Raw genomic sequence first — 20,878 nt, forward strand, 5'->3', positions numbered from 1 at the left:
AAAATAATGTTATTGATTAGTTGTTGTCAAATTAAATATAAGTTGTTATTAGAAAATGGATAGACGCAAATAACATAACCCAATAATACAATGGTCCCAAGTTTGAGTATTTTAACAGTAAAAAAAAAATAAGTGAAAGATATAATACAGTGTCCCAAGTTCGAGTCCTCACAGTTGGTAATAGGAGTGATTACAGGATCTCATATATTAGTTGAGGTGTGTATAAGCTAACTCAAATATTCTTATTATATAAAATTAAAAAAATACAATTGAAGTGATTTATATTAAGTGTTAGAAATTAATTTAATTCAACAAATTGATGCCGATAAAAAAACTGGCCGGTTTGAAAGATAAAGGTAAAGCAAGTTTCGAAGGAAACAAAGAAATATACACAATAAGTTAGGAGTAAGTATTGTATTAGATAAGTGTTGTTCGTATAAACCGAGGTTTCTCTTTTCTCATTTACAGACAAGAGCGTCGAATCCTAAGAAGGTTTGCAGGATTTTTGCTTGTAAGAGAAGGAGCTGGAGGCTGCTAATATACATTATTTGGGATTTTAATTAATTAAATATGAAATCAAGTTTGACCCTCAATCCCCTTTAACTTATTTACAACTCCATCTTATATCACTTTGACACGTTACTGTATATTATTATTATTTTTTTGAATAATTAGTTTGATTTGGAGGAAATTATACAAAGTACTAAATCTAAATTGATTTTCTGGCTAATGTATTCAATCTTATATAAATTCTCCAAAATGAATCCATTGCAAATTAATTTAGATTTTTTTTTAATTAATTTAATACAGTCACTTCAAAGCTCAAACCTAGCTAGTTTAATTTGAGATTATAAGCTTAATTTTATTCTTCTTCTATGTGTTTCGAACAATAAAAAAGAAGGCTGGTTCGAATCCAACAGGTCGGATATTTTTTCTTATTAACCATCATTGGGTAGTTTGATAATAAAAAAGCAAAAATAGTTCTATGAGCTTCTCATGAGTTTGAGTCCCCTAAACACTAATAGGAGTGGTCATTAAGACTTTTACCTTATTGACAGTTCTAGAGCTCTAAATAATTAATTGAGGTACACGTAAGCTGATCCGAATACTCTCGATGAAAAAAAAAAAATAAATAAGACTTGAAGTTGAGTAACTAGTTACAATAATTTTGGGCCTCATGACCAAAGAAAATACAAAATCTAATATATTAAATAATGCCATTATTTTATTTAAGAAATCTATATAAGATATGTTGGCGAATATTCAGATCCTAAAAATCCCAATTTAAATGATAAAATTGAATAATCGTTTTCAAAACCAATGTGCCAGATAATTCCTTTGTAGTTTGTCCCGCTCTCCTGCTGATATATTTTAAATGCTTTATCGACCTCTTAATTAATAACAGAATATTCATTGCAACATTATTTTATGCACCGACAGCTTCAAGCCAAGTTAATCGTGGCCACAGTTGAGCATCAAGCATCCAGAATAATAAAGTATATTTGCAGTTGTAATTTTGGCTCTACATGGTATGAAATTGAGAGAGAAAATCTTAAATTTAACATATAAATAATGATTGATTTATATGCTTCTTTTTTTTTATCTTTTAATTTGATAGGCACCCAAAATTTTTTAGCAATAATAAAAAAAATCTTCTTTTAAAAACTATTAAAATAAATAGAGATTTTTAGTTAATTTTTAAAAAGTTTAAACATGCTTCAAATTAAATAATTCTACGATAGATGTATAAAATTAATCTATCAACAATGACAATAAGAGAAGGGAAAAAAAAATTTGTTTAGGTTAAGTGATTATCGATTCTACATTGCTTACGCAATAAGTGTTCAACAAAATTTAAACAGGTGATCATGTTGGTGAGATGTTGTGCTAATCACCTACAGTGATTAATCGAAGTACATGTAAACTGGCTCGGACACCATGTTTAAAAAAAAAAAAAATTAGCGATCTCTACAAAGAAAGACATATATAACTTGATTTATTTTAGTTGAAAAGTATAACATATGTAGTTAATATTAGGGGTGTTCGGTTCCGAGTACCCTGCACTTTTTGAAGGATCCGAAACCAATGGTTCCTTGAAATTTGGAATCAGAACCGGAACCGACGATTCCGATTCTTAGGTACCCAGAACCAGAACCTGTAACAACGGTTCCGGTTCTGGTTCTGGGTATCCTATAAAATTTATGACCCCCCAAAAGTTTTTAAAATGACAAAAAAACCCTTAAAAACTTACAAATACCCCCCACCTGACACGTGTTAACAAAAATAAAATTACAAATTATAAATTCAAAATTCAAAATTACAAACTTCATTACTTTGTAAAGGTAGATTCTCAAAAGTCAAACCAATTTACTTTAAATGTTATGAAATATAAGTATAAATGTATTCACATCACTTTTTCTACAAAAGTTTTTACTAACCCCCCTAATCTTTAATTTTATTTTATATTAATCTCGATTTCTGGTTCTTAGTTCTGGTTTCAGTTCCTAACTATAGGAACCGGAACCGTACAGTAACGGTTCCAAAAATTTGGAACGGGAATCTACCCGTTAACGATTGGTTCTAGGTAGGAATCGGAACCAAACCCTAGATACCCGTCGGTTCTGATTCCAACCGGTTCTTTTGAACACCCCTAGTTAATATAATTTTAAAAAAAAAAAATTGCTTTTAAAAGTATTCTATATGAAGAATCTAATTTAACTCGTTGCTTTTGATTTTTGAAGATTTAATTAGCATTTGAACTCGTGGGCCTTTTAACCTGTTTGACCATTTTGTTTCTACTGTTATTTTTTTCATTTCAAAATAATTAAATTTGGATTTACTTTGCTGTTTATCTATTATTCAGTAATGAAGCAAGAAGATATAAAAAAAAAAGAAATTAAAAAAAATCTCTTATTTACAAAATTACCTAGACATTATTAACATATAGAATTATATTATTGAACTTAATTAATCTGCATTAGAATTAGCATATTGGGCTAACAATATATGAATAGGATGGCGATCCCTGCACGTGATGGATCTGTAAGTTTCAATGGCTAAGACTTGGAAAATATTACATTATAGACATCTGATGGGGGGCTCCCTTGAAGAAGGGGATTGTTTTGCTTTTGGCAAACGTGTTAATTGTGCCCTTTTACATCTTAATTATATAATTAGACGCTCTGTAGTATACGATACTCCATTAATGTGTCCCTTTGTCATTGTTTGATTCAATCTCATTTTATAAAATTCAGATTACAATTTAGGGTTTATGATATTAATTATTAACAATCAAATTTCTTAAATAAAAGATAGATTAGATTAGGCTTGAGAGGAGTCCAAGTCCAATAATAGGGAATATATATAAAAAAAAAAAAAATGGATTCAAGATCTAACATCACAGCGGATTTCATGGTACTGGTACACATCTCTTCAACAACTTCTATAATTCAATAACATTCTCTTTCTTCATTTTATATCACCAAACACAGAGTTGGAATAAATAAAGAAAAGAAAGAACATCGCCATTCTATACACGCATTTGTGGGGCAGATGGGGAATCTATGCATTGGATTAGCTATGTCGTATCTGGTCGGACGAACACATGAAATTATATCTTCCTCCTCATCTCGAAACTATGCATTTTCTTTTATATAACATGTAATTTGTAGCAAATATTAATATTGAATGAAAATTATAATAAAATTTAAGGGTTTTAGTTGTTGTATGGGAGAGAGTGAGGTTTGGATACGAAGCGGAGGGTGAGGAAGAATCAATTATGCAGAAGGAAGATCCGAATGCATGAAGCCAAAAGCAGTTGGATAACCAAATAATATTATTGAATAGTTTTGTACATATCCCATGTACATTTGTATATTCAAATATTTATATATGTAAGTTTGAAACAGTGGATTAGATAAAGATTGGTTATGGGTCACCTGATCTGTAGCAAATTCTTGCTGCAAAATTATCAGAGTCAACTGCCCTAATGCCTATATATGATTCGATTCCAACTTGGAATGATTAAAACCCTAATTCTTGCCTTTGAAAATATTAATCTGAGGAAGCAATATTGCATGGTGAGTGGATACATTGCGGTTTGGGCAATATTCTGAATTATTTGGGTAGACAAGAAGAGTTATTGTGTTATATCAATTAACAGAAATGAATCCCATTCAATTATAATTTGCGTATCAGATATTCATATCTATATATTATTTGCTCATTTTCATTATCATTCCTTGTCTATTCCATACAATGATAGTTAAATTTCGATCATTAGAAAATAATAATAATAATAATAATAATCTTTATACTATATGGATACAGTATTTAACGTGTTACATATAATAACAGAGATATATTTAATTTAAGAGAAATCATATGCATACATGGTTGTTCAAATTAAAATAAAACATATTATATAAGAATGTTAAAAAAGTTTTTATAAATTCCCAAAATGGTTGAACATGCTACAAAGTTTGAGTTTAGGTTGAAGCAATGGATGAGTTTAAAAATTTCCCCTACAATCATTGTAAACTTTTATTATAATTTATGAAAAATTACCTTCTTCATATAACAAAACTTTACCTAATTAATCTTAAAGAATTGGCGTGATGGTCAAAGACATTTATTATCTTCGTTAACTTCTCAGGTTCAAAATTTGGACATCACTACCACTTGTGATTTACTTAATCTTTTAAGTTTGTAAGATATTCAAGAACCTTATGATAGTTAAGAATACATAAATTGGTTCGATATCCCACTTAAAAAAAAAAAAAAAAAAAAAAAATTACCTAAACTACTTCATAATCAATTATACAAATACAAACTAAAAAACATAATATAATGTCACGTAGACATATTAAATTTTAATTAATTTGAAATGTAAGTAGTAGGGACAGAAGTAGAGAGGGCACTCAAACTTTTTGGGATGATGGATGGGTCCTACATTGTGACAGGTATCACGGACGCTCCATATTCTCTCTCTTGGGAAACGTATTTCATCTTCTCTCTCTCACAGGCTCCATCCTTTCTCTCACCATCCTCTCTCCTCTTAAATCTTAATTATGTTTTAATCATTTTTTACCCCCTCTTCTTTTTTTACTTTCAAATCCCTCATCATTATATAATATTTAAATTCACTTAATTCATTTTTATCACAAGTTAAGAGCACCACATATTTGTTGATGGGTTTCAAAAAGGTTTTAACTAATTTTAGGAATGGGTCATTTTCTTATACTACTATTCAACAATTTTTATTATTCTAATTAAACGTTTTATGCAAAAACAGCTTTTCAAAAGTGTTTTTTTAAAAGTGATTTCTCGAAGTTGAAATAATTGGACTTTGGGCTGAAAAGGCTACACAGAACAGAACACACAATCCTACACATTCTGGTTACACGAGCAGCTGCTTACTGCTGTCTCACACAATGAAACGTTTCCCACAATCGCTCACCACTGCGCGCGTGTGCATTAGATTTTATATATTAAGAGAGGTGGGTCCACGTAAATCAATGGCTGACCGACTTTGTGGATACGAGTAAGATAAAAAGGGGGAAGGTATGATGTAAGAGGAAGACCAAGATTTCTATGAGAAAAAGAGTTCAGAAAAAAAAATATATATATATACATTAATAATTATAAGAGAGATGAGATATTATTCTCTTTCGGTCATTATGGTTTTTGGTTTTTTCTTTTGAAATCAAAGTATCAAACGACCTAAAACCAAACTAGATCTCTGAAAGAGAGAAGAGTCCGAAAGTTTTTATACTATATTGTTTTTGTTTTTGTGGGTTTGGGTTTGTTCTTAGATCAAAGCTTTTCTTGTCTTTTGGCAGAATCAGAGAGTGATCAGTTTTTGAATACACCAAAGATTAATTTATCTGCTTCTGTTTGGAGAAAGGGAAAACGCTTTGTTTTTGTTTGTATTGTGTTTTTGAGTGTTTTCGAAAGCTAGTTGTTTTGTTGCAACTAATTTCACAAGCCACCAGTTTTAATTTCTTTCAATCCATATGCAAATGATGTCTGGTAATGCTTTTTCAATACCCTCTTCCTTTGGAGGGTTTCCTCCTCAAGTTCAAGTTCAAGAACAAACTACCAACCCTACTGCTAAACCTAATCCTAATCCAGCTGCCAAAAAGAAGAGAAATCTCCCAGGAACACCAGGTAAGCAAAGTTTTAAAGGCTTTCTTTTACTCGTTATAGTTTTGTTTATAGCTTCGAGTTCAGTTGATTACTGTTTTGATGGCGTTTTCTTTGTGTTATTAGATCCAGATGCTGAGGTTATTGCTCTTTCTCCCAAGACGCTCATGGCGACCAACCGTTTCATATGTGAAATATGCAATAAAGGGTTTCAAAGAGACCAGAATTTACAGCTTCACAGAAGAGGTCACAATCTTCCATGGAAACTCAGACAAAGGACCAACAAAGAGGTTAAAAAGAAGGTTTATATTTGCCCAGAGAAGACCTGTATTCACCATGATCCATCAAGAGCTCTCGGTGACCTCACCGGTATTAAAAAACATTTCAGTAGAAAACATGGAGAGAAGAAGTGGAAGTGTGAGAAATGTTCCAAGAAATATGCAGTTCAATCCGACTGGAAAGCTCACTCTAAAACTTGTGGTACTAGAGAATATAAATGCGACTGTGGCACATTATTTTCCAGGTATTTTATTGTTTTGTTTCGAATCTTTTACGTTGTAGAGAAGAAATAAATGCTCACTTATAGGGTTTCATGTCGTTTTTGGTTTGAATTTAATGTGATCAAATGTTTACGTAACATACAAACAACTGAGATTTTGATTTAATTATATATACTATACTGAATTGAAGGAGTTCTTTTAATTAATTCTACAGAAAAGATAGCTTCATTACCCACAGAGCTTTCTGTGACGCCTTAGCTGAAGAGAGTGCAAGGCTCACTTCAGTTGCAGCCACGAATCTGAATTTCAGAAATGATACCGTGAATATGTCTCATGGATTTGCCAACCAGGGACTACAAGCTGACGTTGCAGGAGTCTCCCAATTTGGATCTGGTTTTCGATCCGATTTGGCTACACCAGGTAATTAACTCTTTTTGGCACTTATTATTCAATAAATTCTTAGGTTATGGCTATAGATAAATTAAGTTGCTAATTAAGTTTATTTTTCGTCTGAGTTGCATAGGTTTGTCTGAAATGGTGCAAATGGCATCAGGTAATCTATTTGGCTCATCTTCAATGTCTAATTTTGGAAGTCAGAACCAGCTTCAAGGATTGGACAAGAGCAATATTGCAACAAGTTCAAAAAATTCAAATCTCTCTTTATCAGCAATCCCACATGGACTAAAAGAAGAAAGATCCTCTCTTTATTCTGATTCACAAAATAAGCAATCGAAACCAGTTGCGCCCATGTCAGCCACTGCACTCTTGCAGAAAGCAGCTCAAATGGGTTCTACAAGAAGCAATCCACCACTCTTTGGAAACAGTTTCAATATCATAACCTCATCTTCTTCAAACACAAGCAACTTCAACTCTCTCAATCAGAACAGAAGCGAACTGCAACAAGTCTTTCAAAACGTTAAGCAACCAGATAATAATTTTTCGGGCACTGTGTCTTTAGCCATGAGCGATGGAGTAATGGGTAGTTCAAGTTCAAATTTGAAGCTGCATCAAGGTTCAAATCCAATGGAGAATAGTCTTACAAGAGATTTCCTCGGCATGGGTAGTGATCAATCTGGCCGTCCATTTTTTTCACAAGAACTGGCAAAGTTTGCTTCAATGGGTTCCCCAATGGGTTTGAGCCAATTCACCAGCAACCACTGAAGTCAATTTCATATCGAACCCATATGTTATTTTCACCCAAATGCACCTAGCTCATGTAAAAACGTCTCAAACATGAAGCGCTAGCAATCTATAAAGCAACTTGTGAATGATGAGTGGGGCTCGGAGGTCGGGGCCAGTGCATATTTGAAGTGACAAAACAATGAACGAACTCCAAGTCATGCATGTTCTCGTTGTTGTTCTCCTTGTTTGTTTCTTCTGTCTCAACTCTTTTATCGTATTTTGGTTTGGCCTTCTTTCGTTTTTTGAAATTGAACAGCTAGCACGGAAAACTACGTGATTTAAATATTATACTACATAGTTGACTGCCCGTCAAAGTTAAGCACCCATCTCGTCAACGTTGGTGGGTTAACAAGAAAATTCCAAGTCATTGTTCGTCTACCCTAAAAAACTGTTTAAGCCAACTAAAACCATTATTTTTTTCCTTCTATTTTATGATAAACTGAAGGCGAGAAGGGTTTACACGTCTCTTGGCTTTTATTATGTTAAGATTAAATTCGTAATGCTATGTTCTATCAAAACTAGCCAGAATCTAGGTATGATGAACGAACATTGTGAGGTACAGAGTAATTTACGGGCGAAGGGATGATGATAGCCGTCTGATTTGTCAAAAGGGTTGGATGGGATTGCAAAATCATGGAATCATCCGAAAGAACATTGCATTTTGATGGGATTGATGGCCAATTCCTAGGACCCTATAGTTTTACTTTCTGTGGCAAGTTTTCTAGGTTTTCTGGTTCTTGAAGCTTGCTTGGGAAATTTTATCACATGGGCTGAGTCAATTGAGACCCTTTACCTCTGATTCCCAAAAGTTAGAAGTTAAACACCGTCACATTTCATCTAAGTGTTCTTCAAAGTCAATCAACTCAACTATAATAATCTCTTTAACCAAAGCAAATCTTAATGTTGATAGCCTTTGGAGAAATATGAAGCTACGAAAGTTAGGCTTGACTTGGAATTCTTTCTCAATATATGAGCCCTTCTTTTTTAAAGACAAGAAGTTCAAGTTTCCAATGTGGATCGTTGGAAAATGCATGAACAACGCCGTAAACTGCATGAACGCCGTTCATTTGATCTTGTTGCTGACTGCTGAGTTTGAGTATACGTTTCTGACCAAACCCAGTTTTCTTTTATCAGTGAAGCAGAAAAAATAAAAAAAAGCCTAGCTTTGGGGGTGTCAGTACAGCGGGGACCCTAAATTTAGGAAAAAGGCAACAGTACCCTCCTAGTGTAGGGCAGTGGTACTGGTGTGGTGTCCCTAACAAACCGTTTGTGGAACAGTTTTTGACTTTGAATGGCCTTTTCATTATTGAGAAGGGGAGAAGGTAAACCCAATGGCTATGCAGACAAGACAAGTACCCTTCGGATAAACAAAGAGAGTTGTAGTAGTATAATAATATAATATATGAGGGGTTAATTAAAAAAAAAAATAGAAACTTTTTAGTAATGAGTTTCACCTTTTTATTGGAACTTGAGGCGATCGACCAGCTTTTTGAGACCTGGGTCGGGCTCTATCTTTGAAGTTAGAGCTGTTCCAAGTAACAATTTCATCATTTTTCACAACATGTTACACACACAATTTGATTATACCATAAATTAATTATATTTTAAAATTCCTCATATCAGTATTTGTAATACAGAGGAAACAATTTAAATTAAATTAATGTAAGTTAATATTAAAGGTTAGTATTAAACCGGAATTTTAAAACCTGTTAATTGGATTTCAACCTCACATTTTGAAAGCTTTTATTATAGAGTGTGTGTAGTTCAATTACAGTTTATTATTATTATTATTATTATTATTATAAAAGTTAAGAAATAATTATTAAAAAAAAGGATTGATTCATAATTAATTGCAGTCTATCCGGAAAAGGCAATGCTTTCATCTATCCAGCTTCCGAATGGTCCAAACCCGCAGTTAAAATGGGCTTATTCTGTTTAACAAAATGAAAGGCCTAATACCCATCTATTTTATCTTTATTTTTATTTTACCAATTAAAATACTGTAATTGTATACAAACCCTATTTAAATAAACAAACAAAGAACAAAAACCGCATATTTGATATATATAAATCTTAGATTTGACTAAAATATTTTTGAAATTAGTTTTAGAATATAATCATAAAATTAACTAAAAAAATCATTTTAGCGGTATTATTTTTATTAATACTATCGATGACACAAAAACTATTTATATTAGTAGTTGGTTATTACGTGATCTCCAATATTGTGTGATAATTTTTCTCGCAATAAAACAATGTACTGCTTTTTATATTACAACTAATCATAATGGAGTTTTTAACATCCTCACTTTCATGTATTACATCTTAGTACAAGATATACGTAAATGTGTTTCAAAGATATAGATTTACATCGGGCTCATTGCTCAATATGAAAAACATACCAATGTAGATGTATTTGAAATATTTTTTAAGTGTAAAACAAAGTAAATAAATATATTATTTTGTTTAATTTAATTTTAAAAAACTATAGTGTTTTCTTAAATACTAAGGTTTTGTCAAATAACAAAATTTCTTATGATATTTCATTATTTCATAAATAATATAACTATAAAATCGATTTTTATTGTTTAATGATGTACAAGGGAAATTATCATACTTGAACCCTAAAGTTAGAATCAAGTTGGTAAATGGGCTCAACTACCGGAACTGAACGTCAATACCCAGATGGTTTCCATGGACAGAACCCAACACATCCCCGGCCCAAAACAAAGCCACGGTCATGTTGACATGGCGAGATTTCATTGGTTTGATGATGAGCAATAAAGCAAATGCATAATAAAACAACGGTTGAAATTCCACGTGGATACTAACGATTGGTGTAAGCAACGTGGAATGACATGCGAACCCTCCTCAAAATTCACTTCACCTTAAAAATCAAAATTTAATTGAAACTCTTGAGTTGTCTCGAATCGATTTCATCATCTTTCTCTTTTCTATTTCCTATTGCATTTCAATCTGTGAATCGAAGTGTTCCAGTATAACACGACATGTTGTATATCTAACTTCATAGATTTTACTCACCAACGAACTGAAAATGCATCTATTGAGTTTCTGTTCTGTCATTGATGCCGTGGCATGGAGAGGCATGGTTTATACAGTATTTATTCTCCATTTTGTGTTCGCTTGCCAGATCCTCTTGTTGCAGCCACTTGTTTCAGCTTTAGGTATTATTTAGCTTTCACTTTGATCTCGGTTCTGGTTCTTTTTATTAATTAATTAATTTAAATCATTCTTTATCTGTTTTGGGAATTAAATTAGGTGAAAATGAAATTACATGCCTTGATCCATTACTGTTGTGTAAATATTATTTTTCTGGTTAGTAATTCGAGATTGATTTTTCTTTTTGATGGATTAAATTGCTTCATATTGTTAAGATTAACATGTAAACAGATTCATAAATGTAGCATTTTGTGAAATTTGTGCTTTTCTATATGTTTGGAATTTATCAAATCGAATGCTTTGATGCGAGCCTTTGAGGTTCTTAGCCGTAGAAGTTCTAATTTGTGTATCTTTTGGGTATTATAATTGTCTATTGTAGATGGGAAACCTGGAAATGCTGCTGAGTTGTTCGAAAGAGTTTCGCAGAATATAAAGGTGAAACATTACAGTGAGGCACTTAATGATCTTAATGCTGCCATTGAAGCAGATCCTACTCTCGCAGAAGCATATTATCATCGTGGATCTGTCCTGCGCCAGTTATGCAGGTTTGCTTGTAGTGAAAATTTTTATTGTTTCTTTATTTCTGTATGACTTCTTTTACAGAAAATTGTAAATATTTTTCTGATAATTTTTAAAGCCTTTGTCAACGGTTCAATATCTTGATGGAATGGCTCTATTTATTCCATCTTCATTTATGTTTTTGTCATTTACCCCCTATAACTTTTAATGTTATTCTATTTCATTATGCTTTATAAGGATGTTAATTCTTTCTCACCCTTGATATATATAACTTTTACTGCCATTCTATTTGGTTGTACTTTATAAGAATGTTAATTCTGTGTCTCACCCTTGATATCCTTGTTTTATGGTCACCTTTTTCCTGTTTGAGACCATATCTTTCTATTTCTGTAGAAGTTTTTTCATATTCTATTGATAACTTAAACAATGTCAGACTGCTCATGATCTATAGCTGCACTGTGATCATCATGATCTCATAACATAGCATGCTAGTCCAGCTCCAAAACATGCTTTCTCAGAACATCTAGAGTTCTTCATGGGAGCATAATATTAGCCTATAAATGTGCTTAGAAGTATGCTGATTAGAAAAAAAAAATGACTGAGCACGCTATTGGATTGTTTATCTTTAGTTTTGTTCAAGTTGGTTAATCTAGTAAGCTGTTAGTTGTGGAAAGAAAAATAATTTTAAGCTAGAAACACCCCTGTGTAGCCTCTCTTTCTTTCTGTCCTGCCCTCCAACTCCTGATTGGATACTTATATGATTCAGGCGCTTTTTCAATGTAGATATGAGGAATCTGAAAAGAACTACCGAAGGTTTCTAGAGTTGAAACCAGGGAACTCAGTTGCAGAAAAGGAGCTTTCTCAATTGCTTCAGGCTCAGAGCTCTCTGGACACAGCGTTTAAGCTCTTTGACTCAGGCGACTACACAAAACCCTTGGAATACGTTGATAAAGTTGTCCTTGTGTTTTCACCAGCCTGCACCAAGGTATCCTCTTCTCACCCTTTTTTGGCTGACCTAGGGGAGTTAAGAGTAAGGCTTAGCAAGTTTAGCACATAGCTGCTATTAATTGCTGTAAATCACATGTTGCAGGCCAAACTCCTAAAATTGAAGTTGTTGTTGGCAGCTAAAGACTATTCTACTGCCATTTCTGAATCTGGATATATTCTCAAGGAAGATGAGAACAACCTAGAAGCATTGTTGCTCCGTGGACGTGCCTACTACTATTTAGCAGATCATGATGTTGCTCAAAGGTTTCTTAACATCTTAGCTGTTATATATTTGCATTATAGTTTATTCAAAGTAGAAATTTATATTCATGATATATGTTATCTCCAGGCATTATCAGAAAGGACTTCGCTCGGATCCAGAGCACAGTGAACTGAAGAAGGCATATTTTGGATTGAAAAATTTACTTAAGAAGACAAAAAGTGTAAGACCTCTAAAATATTCTTTTGTATTTTTAATTCCTCTTTTAATTTTAATTTTAATTCTTTTTCTGGGTTGGGGTGTGGTTTGAGATAGAGTGGAGTTTGTTTAGGTTAGTTTCTCATCAAGCAACCCTGTTCAGGTCTTCTTAGGTAATAATCAGTTATTATACCTGAAGTATATTTTTGTGCTCTATAGGCAGAAGATAATGTAAATAAGGGTAAGCTGTGCCTCGCGGTGGAGGACTACAAGGCAGCTGTTGTGTTGGACCCTAATCATATTGCACATAATGTACACCTTCATCTTGGTCTGTGCAAGGTCTTGGTCAAGCTTGGCAGGGGGAAGGATGCTTTAAGTAGTTGCACCGATGCACTTGACATTGATGGGGAACTTCTTGAAGCTTTAGTTCAGGTTTGTTGTGTTTCCCTTTCATCATCGTCTGATTTCGTAAAAATTATTCTATACATTTATGTATATTTTAGTTATTGTGATCAATTTATTGTACTTCTTTTTATTATACATATCTGTGCTCATATTCGCTTGCCTGGCATTTTTCAGAGGGGTGAAGCTAAACTGTTAACAGAGGACTGGGAAGGAGCAGTTGAAGATTTGAAATCAGCTGCTCAACAATCACCTCAGGTTAGTCATAATAAAGTTCATTTGACATTTGTGTGAAGATGTGTTTTAAGCTCCAACAATGATGTTGTAGGCTGCCAGTATATTACTATAATCAGTTAACTTTTTGGGCATAACACCTCTTATTACTTTTAATTCAGTAGTCATCCATCTCTATTAATCATTGATTGGATCATTATGGTTTACCACCATTGATATGATGACCAAAATTTTAAAGAGCTACTTACATGTTAATATTCTTATATACATGTATCTGTATAGCATATTATCTAGTGTTAACACGGCGGAGTACTATATTTAGATATTTTCTTCACCTCAAGTAACTGTGACTTTTTAAGAGCTAAAATTTGATATATGTGCAGGATACGAATATTCGGGAAGCATTGATGAGGGCTGAGAAAGCTCTAAAGATGAGCAAACGCAAGGATTGGTACAAGATTTTGGGAGTTTCAAAGACTGCATCAATATCTGAGATCAAGCGTGCCTACAAGAAGCTTGCTCTCCAGTGGCACCCAGATAAGAATGTTAATAACAGAGAAGAAGCAGAGGCCAAATTCCGAGAAATTGCTGCAGCATATGAGGTTTGACTCTGGAATTTTTTACTTGAACATTTTATTATTCTAATGTAATTTCGACTGCCACTTACAATTGTGCATCCCAACCAGGCAGTGATTATGTCATGATCACAACCTAGATTTTATGTTCCCTCATCTGAAACTTGTATTGTACTCCACAGGTTCTTGGAGACGAAGAAAAGCGCACAAGATTTGATAGAGGGGAAGACATTGAAGATATGGGAATGGGTGGAGGTGGCGGCGGTGGCTTCAACTTCGGTGGTGGAGGGCAGCAATTCACTTTTCATTTTGAAGGAGGCTTCCCTGGTGATGGCTTTCCTGGTGGTTTTGGATTTAATTTTTAATTGCAATGAAGGCTGGTTCTCCCTTCCTCTCACAACATGAGCTGGGAATACCAATATGACTAATGCTGACTGGTACGCCGTGGTATATATTTCAGGTCATCAAAAGAGGCTTGTTAAATGGAAAATGTATCCCTTCAAAAAGTTTTGCTCCTCCAGATATCTTCATTCTTGAATTTATAGTTAGCTCATTTAAGGAAACGGTTAGTTCTTTGGTTAGTTATATACTTGATGTATCGTAAGTATTAATGATATGCTTCGGCTCCAAGCCTCCAATTGATCTTAATTCTTAAATTCCATTTAACATGTTTTGATTCTTTCTACAAAGAAAATAAACTTGTGCCAAATTTTATTTTTATTTTCCCCTGTAATTACCGGCCCACCCTTCATCGAAATCGAAAGTACTCGGATATGAAAAAGCATCAAATACTGACTGTTTTTTGAAATTTTTATGAGCGTTTTAAATCTTTTAGGGGTTTTTTGGATATTTGTAAGGGAGTTTTGATAATTATATGAATAGTTCTATATAAATAAGCAATTGTTTAATATTCTAGTTCAACTAAGGGTGTTTAAAAGTGGTTAATCGAACCGGTTAATCGTTTTCTAAACCGAACCGGATTTTTGGTTCGGAAAAATTTCAAAACCGAAACCGACTGGTTTTAGAGAAAATCGGTTTTTCGGTTAACCGAAAAACCGGTTAACCGTTTTAAAAAAGTGTTTAACGGTTTTTCCCTTTTTTTTTTAATTTTTTTTTATAATTTTGTCATAAATTTAATTGTAAATAAAGACAATACATTGAGAACGAATAAGAAAAAAAATTTAGGTTGGGATTTTAGATTGAGTGAATTAGAGATTTATTTTAGTTTAGGTTATATATATATATATATTTGAAAAATCGGTTTTCGATTAACCGTTTCTAATTTCTTCCGAACCGGCAACCGAACCAAAAATTCGATTTTTTTAATTTTTTGAACCGTTTTTTGTTAACTGGTTTTTCGGTTCGGTTCGGTTTTTACATTTTTTTGAACACCCCTAAGTTCAACGGTGTTAATGAGCTAATAACATTAACTGGCCAAACCAACATAATTATTTGGAGGCATCAGGCATAGAGCACTGTGTCTCTAAGCTTGGAGCTTTGAATTTCAACTTGATGGATGAAGCAAATCATGAACTACTCTGGGATCATCGAATTTTATTTGGTAAAAGTGGTGATTTGCTATGAAAATTTCAAATGAGAAAATTTATTTGCTTCTCATTATATAGTATAGATTTAGACCGAGTTTTATCCCACTGTTCTTGTGCAACATATTACGTGAAATTGTGAATGATAGGACACATATGCCTGGTTAAACAGTATATTATTTTGTAACAAATCAGCTGTTATATTGTGCATATTATATGATCATAATATTTGGATTCAGGGATCTATTAGGGTCTTTATTTGCATGTTAATTTGATTATAAATTTTTGCATTGATATCTCAAAAAGGAGAACTTTATTAATTCTCTGGCAAGTTTCTGATAATAAAGGAATTATTAGAAGAATAATGATTTAATCGAGTTCAATTTTTTTAACAAACACTAATTCAAAGAACTTATGATAATCAACACAAAATTTTTTAACATCAGTGGAAACAAAATCATGGCCTGAATGCAACAGCAGCAAGAACTGCAACTCCAAATGTTAAAACTGTTGGTGCACGATGGTTCAAACTCAATGCAGCTGCAGAAGTATCAACATTTGTGACATCTGTGGAAGACCCTTTAGGAGTTGCAGCCGGAAGATCCTTCTCCGGCTTCGAAGGCGCAGGCGCCGGCGAAGCAGCAAAAATATCCAATGGAAGGAGCACATTGTCAACCTGATACACTTCTAAATTTGCGCTAGAAAATACAGTGTTAGCAACTGTTGCATCATTAACTCCTGTAGTTAAGTTCACCTGATTTCCTGAAGTTGTAACATTGAGCGGGTACTCGCCAGCGTCGCTGTTCCCCGCCTGCGTGCGCAGCGGGTTGCTTGCAGTTTGGAACTGTGATATGGTCATCAGAGTTGGGAGAACATGGAATTGTACTAGGCTGACTTTTTCTTGGTCACTGAGCGAGTTGACTGTGCCTGATTTGAGACTCGAAAAGGCATTATCCGTCGGCGCAAACACTGTAAGGCCCTGGTTTGTGTTGTTGAGCTGTGTGTTGATTTGGTCATCCTGTTGGGTGCTTTCCAGCAGCCGAATAAACATAGTGAATTGGCCACCTTTTTCAAGGATTGCAGTAATGTTGGGGGGACCTGATGGTGCTGCAGCAGGCGCCTGAGCAGAAGTTTTCGTGCAATGAAGGAGGAAAATAAACAGAAGAAAGAATGAGAAAAAAAGCGGGTTTGTCATTTTGTTCGCTTTCTTTAGAATCGAGCGAGAGGCCGCCTAACCGTTTTGGCCCAGGGTGATGAAGAAGAGATTAAAATTTGAAGAGTATATATTGACTGGGGTCAGAAGGAAGTGATGGTAAAGTTAGGTGAAAGGGTCCAAATAGAAGGTGGGGGGTGAACTTCAATATTGTATCTTCCTTTTAAAGGGAGATGAGATTGCTTTGGAAGGCAGGAAGAACAGCAAGAAATGCCAATTTTATTATGAGGTGGGTATCAGTGGAAATGATGCAAATTTAGGCTTTTGTTGCTTGTTTCTTGGGACAAGTTTCTAAGAAAGAATCCTTCAAGCTGAAGCTGTGAATGCAATTAAATATTAGTCGGAAAATGGTATAATTATGATGGTCGACTGACGTAGTGACGTTAATCTGGACCAACGGTGATGGGTATTGCACACACCACAAACAAACTTTGACGAGATTTCTGATGTACCACCTTTATAAGAAATAGACTTAAGGTCATAGAGAAAAGGAGAAGCCTTTAAATTCTGTTGAGCTATCTATTTCATGCACACTTTGTACTTAAAATTTGTGGTTGCTGCCCATGAATTTTTGTGTTTGCTTTTGTTCTCTTTTTTTTTTTTTTTTTTTTTGTTTTTTTACAGTTTACTGGTTGAGCTGCCTGGGCTCTCAAGCCAAGTTAAAACCAACTCATTTACTTGCCACCGGCTGCCTCCTCAATAAGGATGATCATGGGTGGATGAAAGATGAACAAAGTTAAAATCAATAAAAATATGAGTTTGATTCAAACTGCATGTGCTCTGAAATATGGTTTTATCATCTAAAAAGAAGAAATTAACATGGAGTTTTTGTGTAAATAAAGAGATGGGACATCTATGTACTAGGGTGTGTTTGGTTGGGGGTAATCTCTCATTACTAAGCTAATGTCATCTTATATTACTTGATTATAACGTTTGATTGTCAAATAATATAAAATTCTAGTAATCTTCCAAAACCAATCGTAATTATTATTGGTAATATAGGAGGTAATCTGATTACTTCTATTTTCTTAGGTATTTTAAGATTATTTGATAATCTTAATTTTATTACAATTTTACCTCTTATTAATAAAATTTTAGAACAATAATGTACTTGTTATCTAAATAATTTACAAAAAAAAAAAAAAAATATGGACAATTTTAACCTCATACTCAGGATTTTTAAGAGAAAAATACCCTTGTACTTAAACCAAATTACCGAAAACCATAGCTACCCCTAGCCACCACCCCAACCACCTAAGAGGACTGTCAGCTATCGACGGCAATCACTAGAACAACGCACAGCCGACCCGATCTGACCAATCGTGCGCCATTATGATGACTACCGGCGGCGTGCGGTGGTGGTGGTTGGCTACCTGTAGTGGCTTGGGGTGGGTGGAGTTGATTTTGTTATAAATTAAAGTTTTATATAACTGGGGTGTTTTAGCAAAATTTTAAATATAGGGGGTTAAAAGAATGATTCGAAAAATAACAATAAAAATAATATTATTTAATATTTAAAAAGGAGGGTAATTTAGTAATCTATATAATATACCTGCTAATTTATCCTCCCAACCAAACATATAAATATAACATAGCCACAAATTTATTCCAATCTAACCAAACACGTTTTTCTAAATATTCCTAGTAATCTTCAAGTTAATATATCTTTCCATTAATATAACATTCTCAATTACAACATTCCATAAATCAAACGCACTCTTAATATTTTTGTACTCATTATAGAATGCACGACTTTTTGTTTGTTCAACAATTGATATATTTTCTTAGCAAAGGACACGTCTTTGTGTAAACGGCATGTCACTCCTAATACTAACTAAATATTACTTAGGTCCATAAGTTCCAGAGAAGCAAGTTGTATTTAGTATTTACTGAACAACAGGGGGGTGTAATTGATATTATGCAAACAGTTTAGGTTGCCCATATTTTTGTTTATTTGAGTGAACTTAAGGGAATTTACCCTTAAAGGGGGGGGGGCGTTTGGTTCAGGGAATATTAGATTACTAGGTATGTTGGATTACTGAAATCTTATATTATCTTGAAGATTACTGGGAATCTTTAGGAAAATGTGTTTGGTTAGTTGGTGGGTATGTTATATTAATATGTTTGGTTATGGGGAATAAATTGGTGAGTATGTTATTTAAATTACTAAATTGTCCCATTTTTAAATATTAATATAATATTATTTTTATTATTAATATTTGAATAATTTTTAACCCACAATATTTCAAATTTAGCTAAAATACCCCCGTTTATATAAAACTTTAATTTATGACGAAATCACCCCTACCCCTTGGCCCTTGCCGCCGCCTGCCGCCACTGCAAACCACCGCCGGAAGTCTCTGACAGTAGCTGTGAGTTGCTCACCGTTTCTAGCCATATTGATGGTTGAAAACGGCCATATTATATCGGCCAGATCGAGCCTAGATCTGGCCACTAATGGCCAGGAATCTGGTCGTTAGCGGCCAGATCTAGACTAATATGGCTGGAAACAGCCATATCGAAGCCTCCTGGAGCCTTTCACAGAATCTCGGTCTTTTTTAGGGACTCCAACGACTTTCTAGTGGCAATCCATGGTGGTTGGCCCACTGTCGGCGGTGGTGGTTGGCCCACTGTCGGCGGTGGTGGTTGGCCCACTGTCGGCGGTGGTGGTTGGGTGGCAATGGTGGTCTGTAAATTGTTTAAATAGAAGGACATTATTGTCCAAAAATTTAATTAAACAAGGGTAAAATTGAAATAGTATATTAATGTAAATTTATTTTAAAATATGGTCATTATTATCCAAATTTTTTATTAATAAAGGATCAAATTGTAACAAAAATAAGATTACCATGGTAATCTTACAATATCTAAGAAAATAGAAGTAATCAAATCACCTGCAATATTACCAACAGTAACAACTATTGGTAATGCAAGATTATCGGAATCTTATATTACTTGGCAATCAAACATGGTAATCAAGTAATATAAGATGACATAACCCCAGTAATCTTCCATTACCTCCAACCAAACGCCCCCTAATAGTTTTTAAAATTTGTTTCTTGAGGGTATGACATGTCAACATCACATAAAATAGAATTGGGAACCTATCTCCCGATTTTAGTAGTTAGGGCAAGTAGCTTTTGGTTTTTTTTTTTTTTTTAGTGGAGTGGGGTCTCACTTTTTATTTTTTTTATTTTTTGTAATGAGGACATTTTGACCAACTTGTATGCACTTTAACTAATTTTTTGAGATTCTGAAGTAACTTTAGAATAAATAAGATTACTGGATTATAAACGGTGGAGTTTTTGTCTAATTGAGGAGATGGGACATCAACGGTTGCGTTTGGATGAATATTTTCATCCATATTTTGAGTCAGATTTTGAGAATAGTGTTTGGTTCAATATTTAGACAATAGGATTTTCAAAATTCTATTCCAACACTTTTCTGACAGCTTGACTGTTTGAATTTTTTTTTTTTTAACAGTTTTCCCCTTTTTCACCCGTTCTCTTTTGACAGTTTGTGACATGTTTGAATTTTTTTTTGTAGTTGTTAATGAAGTATACGTTTAAGAATGATTGTAAGGGTTGATAATTAGTACTTTTGTCATATATGTATTAATATGATGTTTTTAAACAGTTGAATTAGTACTTGAAATTAATATGGGTTTTTATTCTTAATATCTACGAGTGACAAAATTACCAATAAAATATTTAGTATTATTAAAATGTAACTTGATAAGTTATATATATAATAATACATTATTTTAACAAAATTTAACAAAATATTATATTAATAAATCATTTATAAAAAATATATATTAATCAAATATTCAACACAAATATCAAGGTCAAAATACTCAACCAAACACATATTCTGTAAATCATATTCTCGTAATCATAATCCTATCTAACTATCCAATCATATTTTCAAAATCATATCCAAAATACTGAACCAAAGGCACCACCGTAGCCATTACAGTA

At 33.4% G+C, this 20,878-nt stretch overlaps 3 protein-coding genes across 3 annotated transcripts; 2 read left to right on the forward strand and 1 right to left on the reverse strand.

Moving 5' to 3' along the window:
- Positions 1-5,654: 5,654 nt before the first annotated feature.
- Positions 5,655-8,114, forward strand: LOC116143163 (zinc finger protein JACKDAW). Its single transcript, XM_031428587.1, has 4 exons — positions 5,655-6,168; positions 6,271-6,667; positions 6,859-7,064; positions 7,168-8,114. The coding sequence occupies exons 1-4, from the start codon at positions 6,015-6,017 to the stop codon at positions 7,803-7,805; spliced, it is 1,395 nt and encodes a 464-aa protein (XP_031284447.1). The 5' UTR covers positions 5,655-6,014; the 3' UTR covers positions 7,806-8,114.
- Positions 8,115-10,737: 2,623 nt separating this feature from the next.
- Positions 10,738-14,921, forward strand: LOC116143122 (dnaJ protein P58IPK homolog). Its single transcript, XM_031428536.1, has 9 exons — positions 10,738-11,011; positions 11,386-11,551; positions 12,309-12,510; positions 12,616-12,776; positions 12,862-12,955; positions 13,150-13,362; positions 13,510-13,590; positions 13,950-14,168; positions 14,324-14,921. The coding sequence occupies exons 1-9, from the start codon at positions 10,882-10,884 to the stop codon at positions 14,504-14,506; spliced, it is 1,449 nt and encodes a 482-aa protein (XP_031284396.1). The 5' UTR covers positions 10,738-10,881; the 3' UTR covers positions 14,507-14,921.
- A 1,081-nt stretch (positions 14,922-16,002) lies between these two features.
- On the reverse strand, positions 16,003-16,954 carry LOC116143154 (fasciclin-like arabinogalactan protein 11). The gene has a single exon (XM_031428575.1). It carries the CDS (start codon positions 16,878-16,880, stop codon positions 16,143-16,145), a length of 738 nt encoding a protein of 245 aa, XP_031284435.1. The 5' UTR covers positions 16,881-16,954; the 3' UTR covers positions 16,003-16,142.
- Between the last annotated feature and the right edge of the window lie 3,924 nt (positions 16,955-20,878).

Source organism: Pistacia vera, unplaced genomic scaffold (genome assembly GCF_008641045.1).
Source record: "Pistacia vera cultivar Batoury unplaced genomic scaffold, PisVer_v2 Contig426, whole genome shotgun sequence".
Taxonomy (NCBI): domain Eukaryota; kingdom Viridiplantae; phylum Streptophyta; class Magnoliopsida; order Sapindales; family Anacardiaceae; genus Pistacia; species Pistacia vera.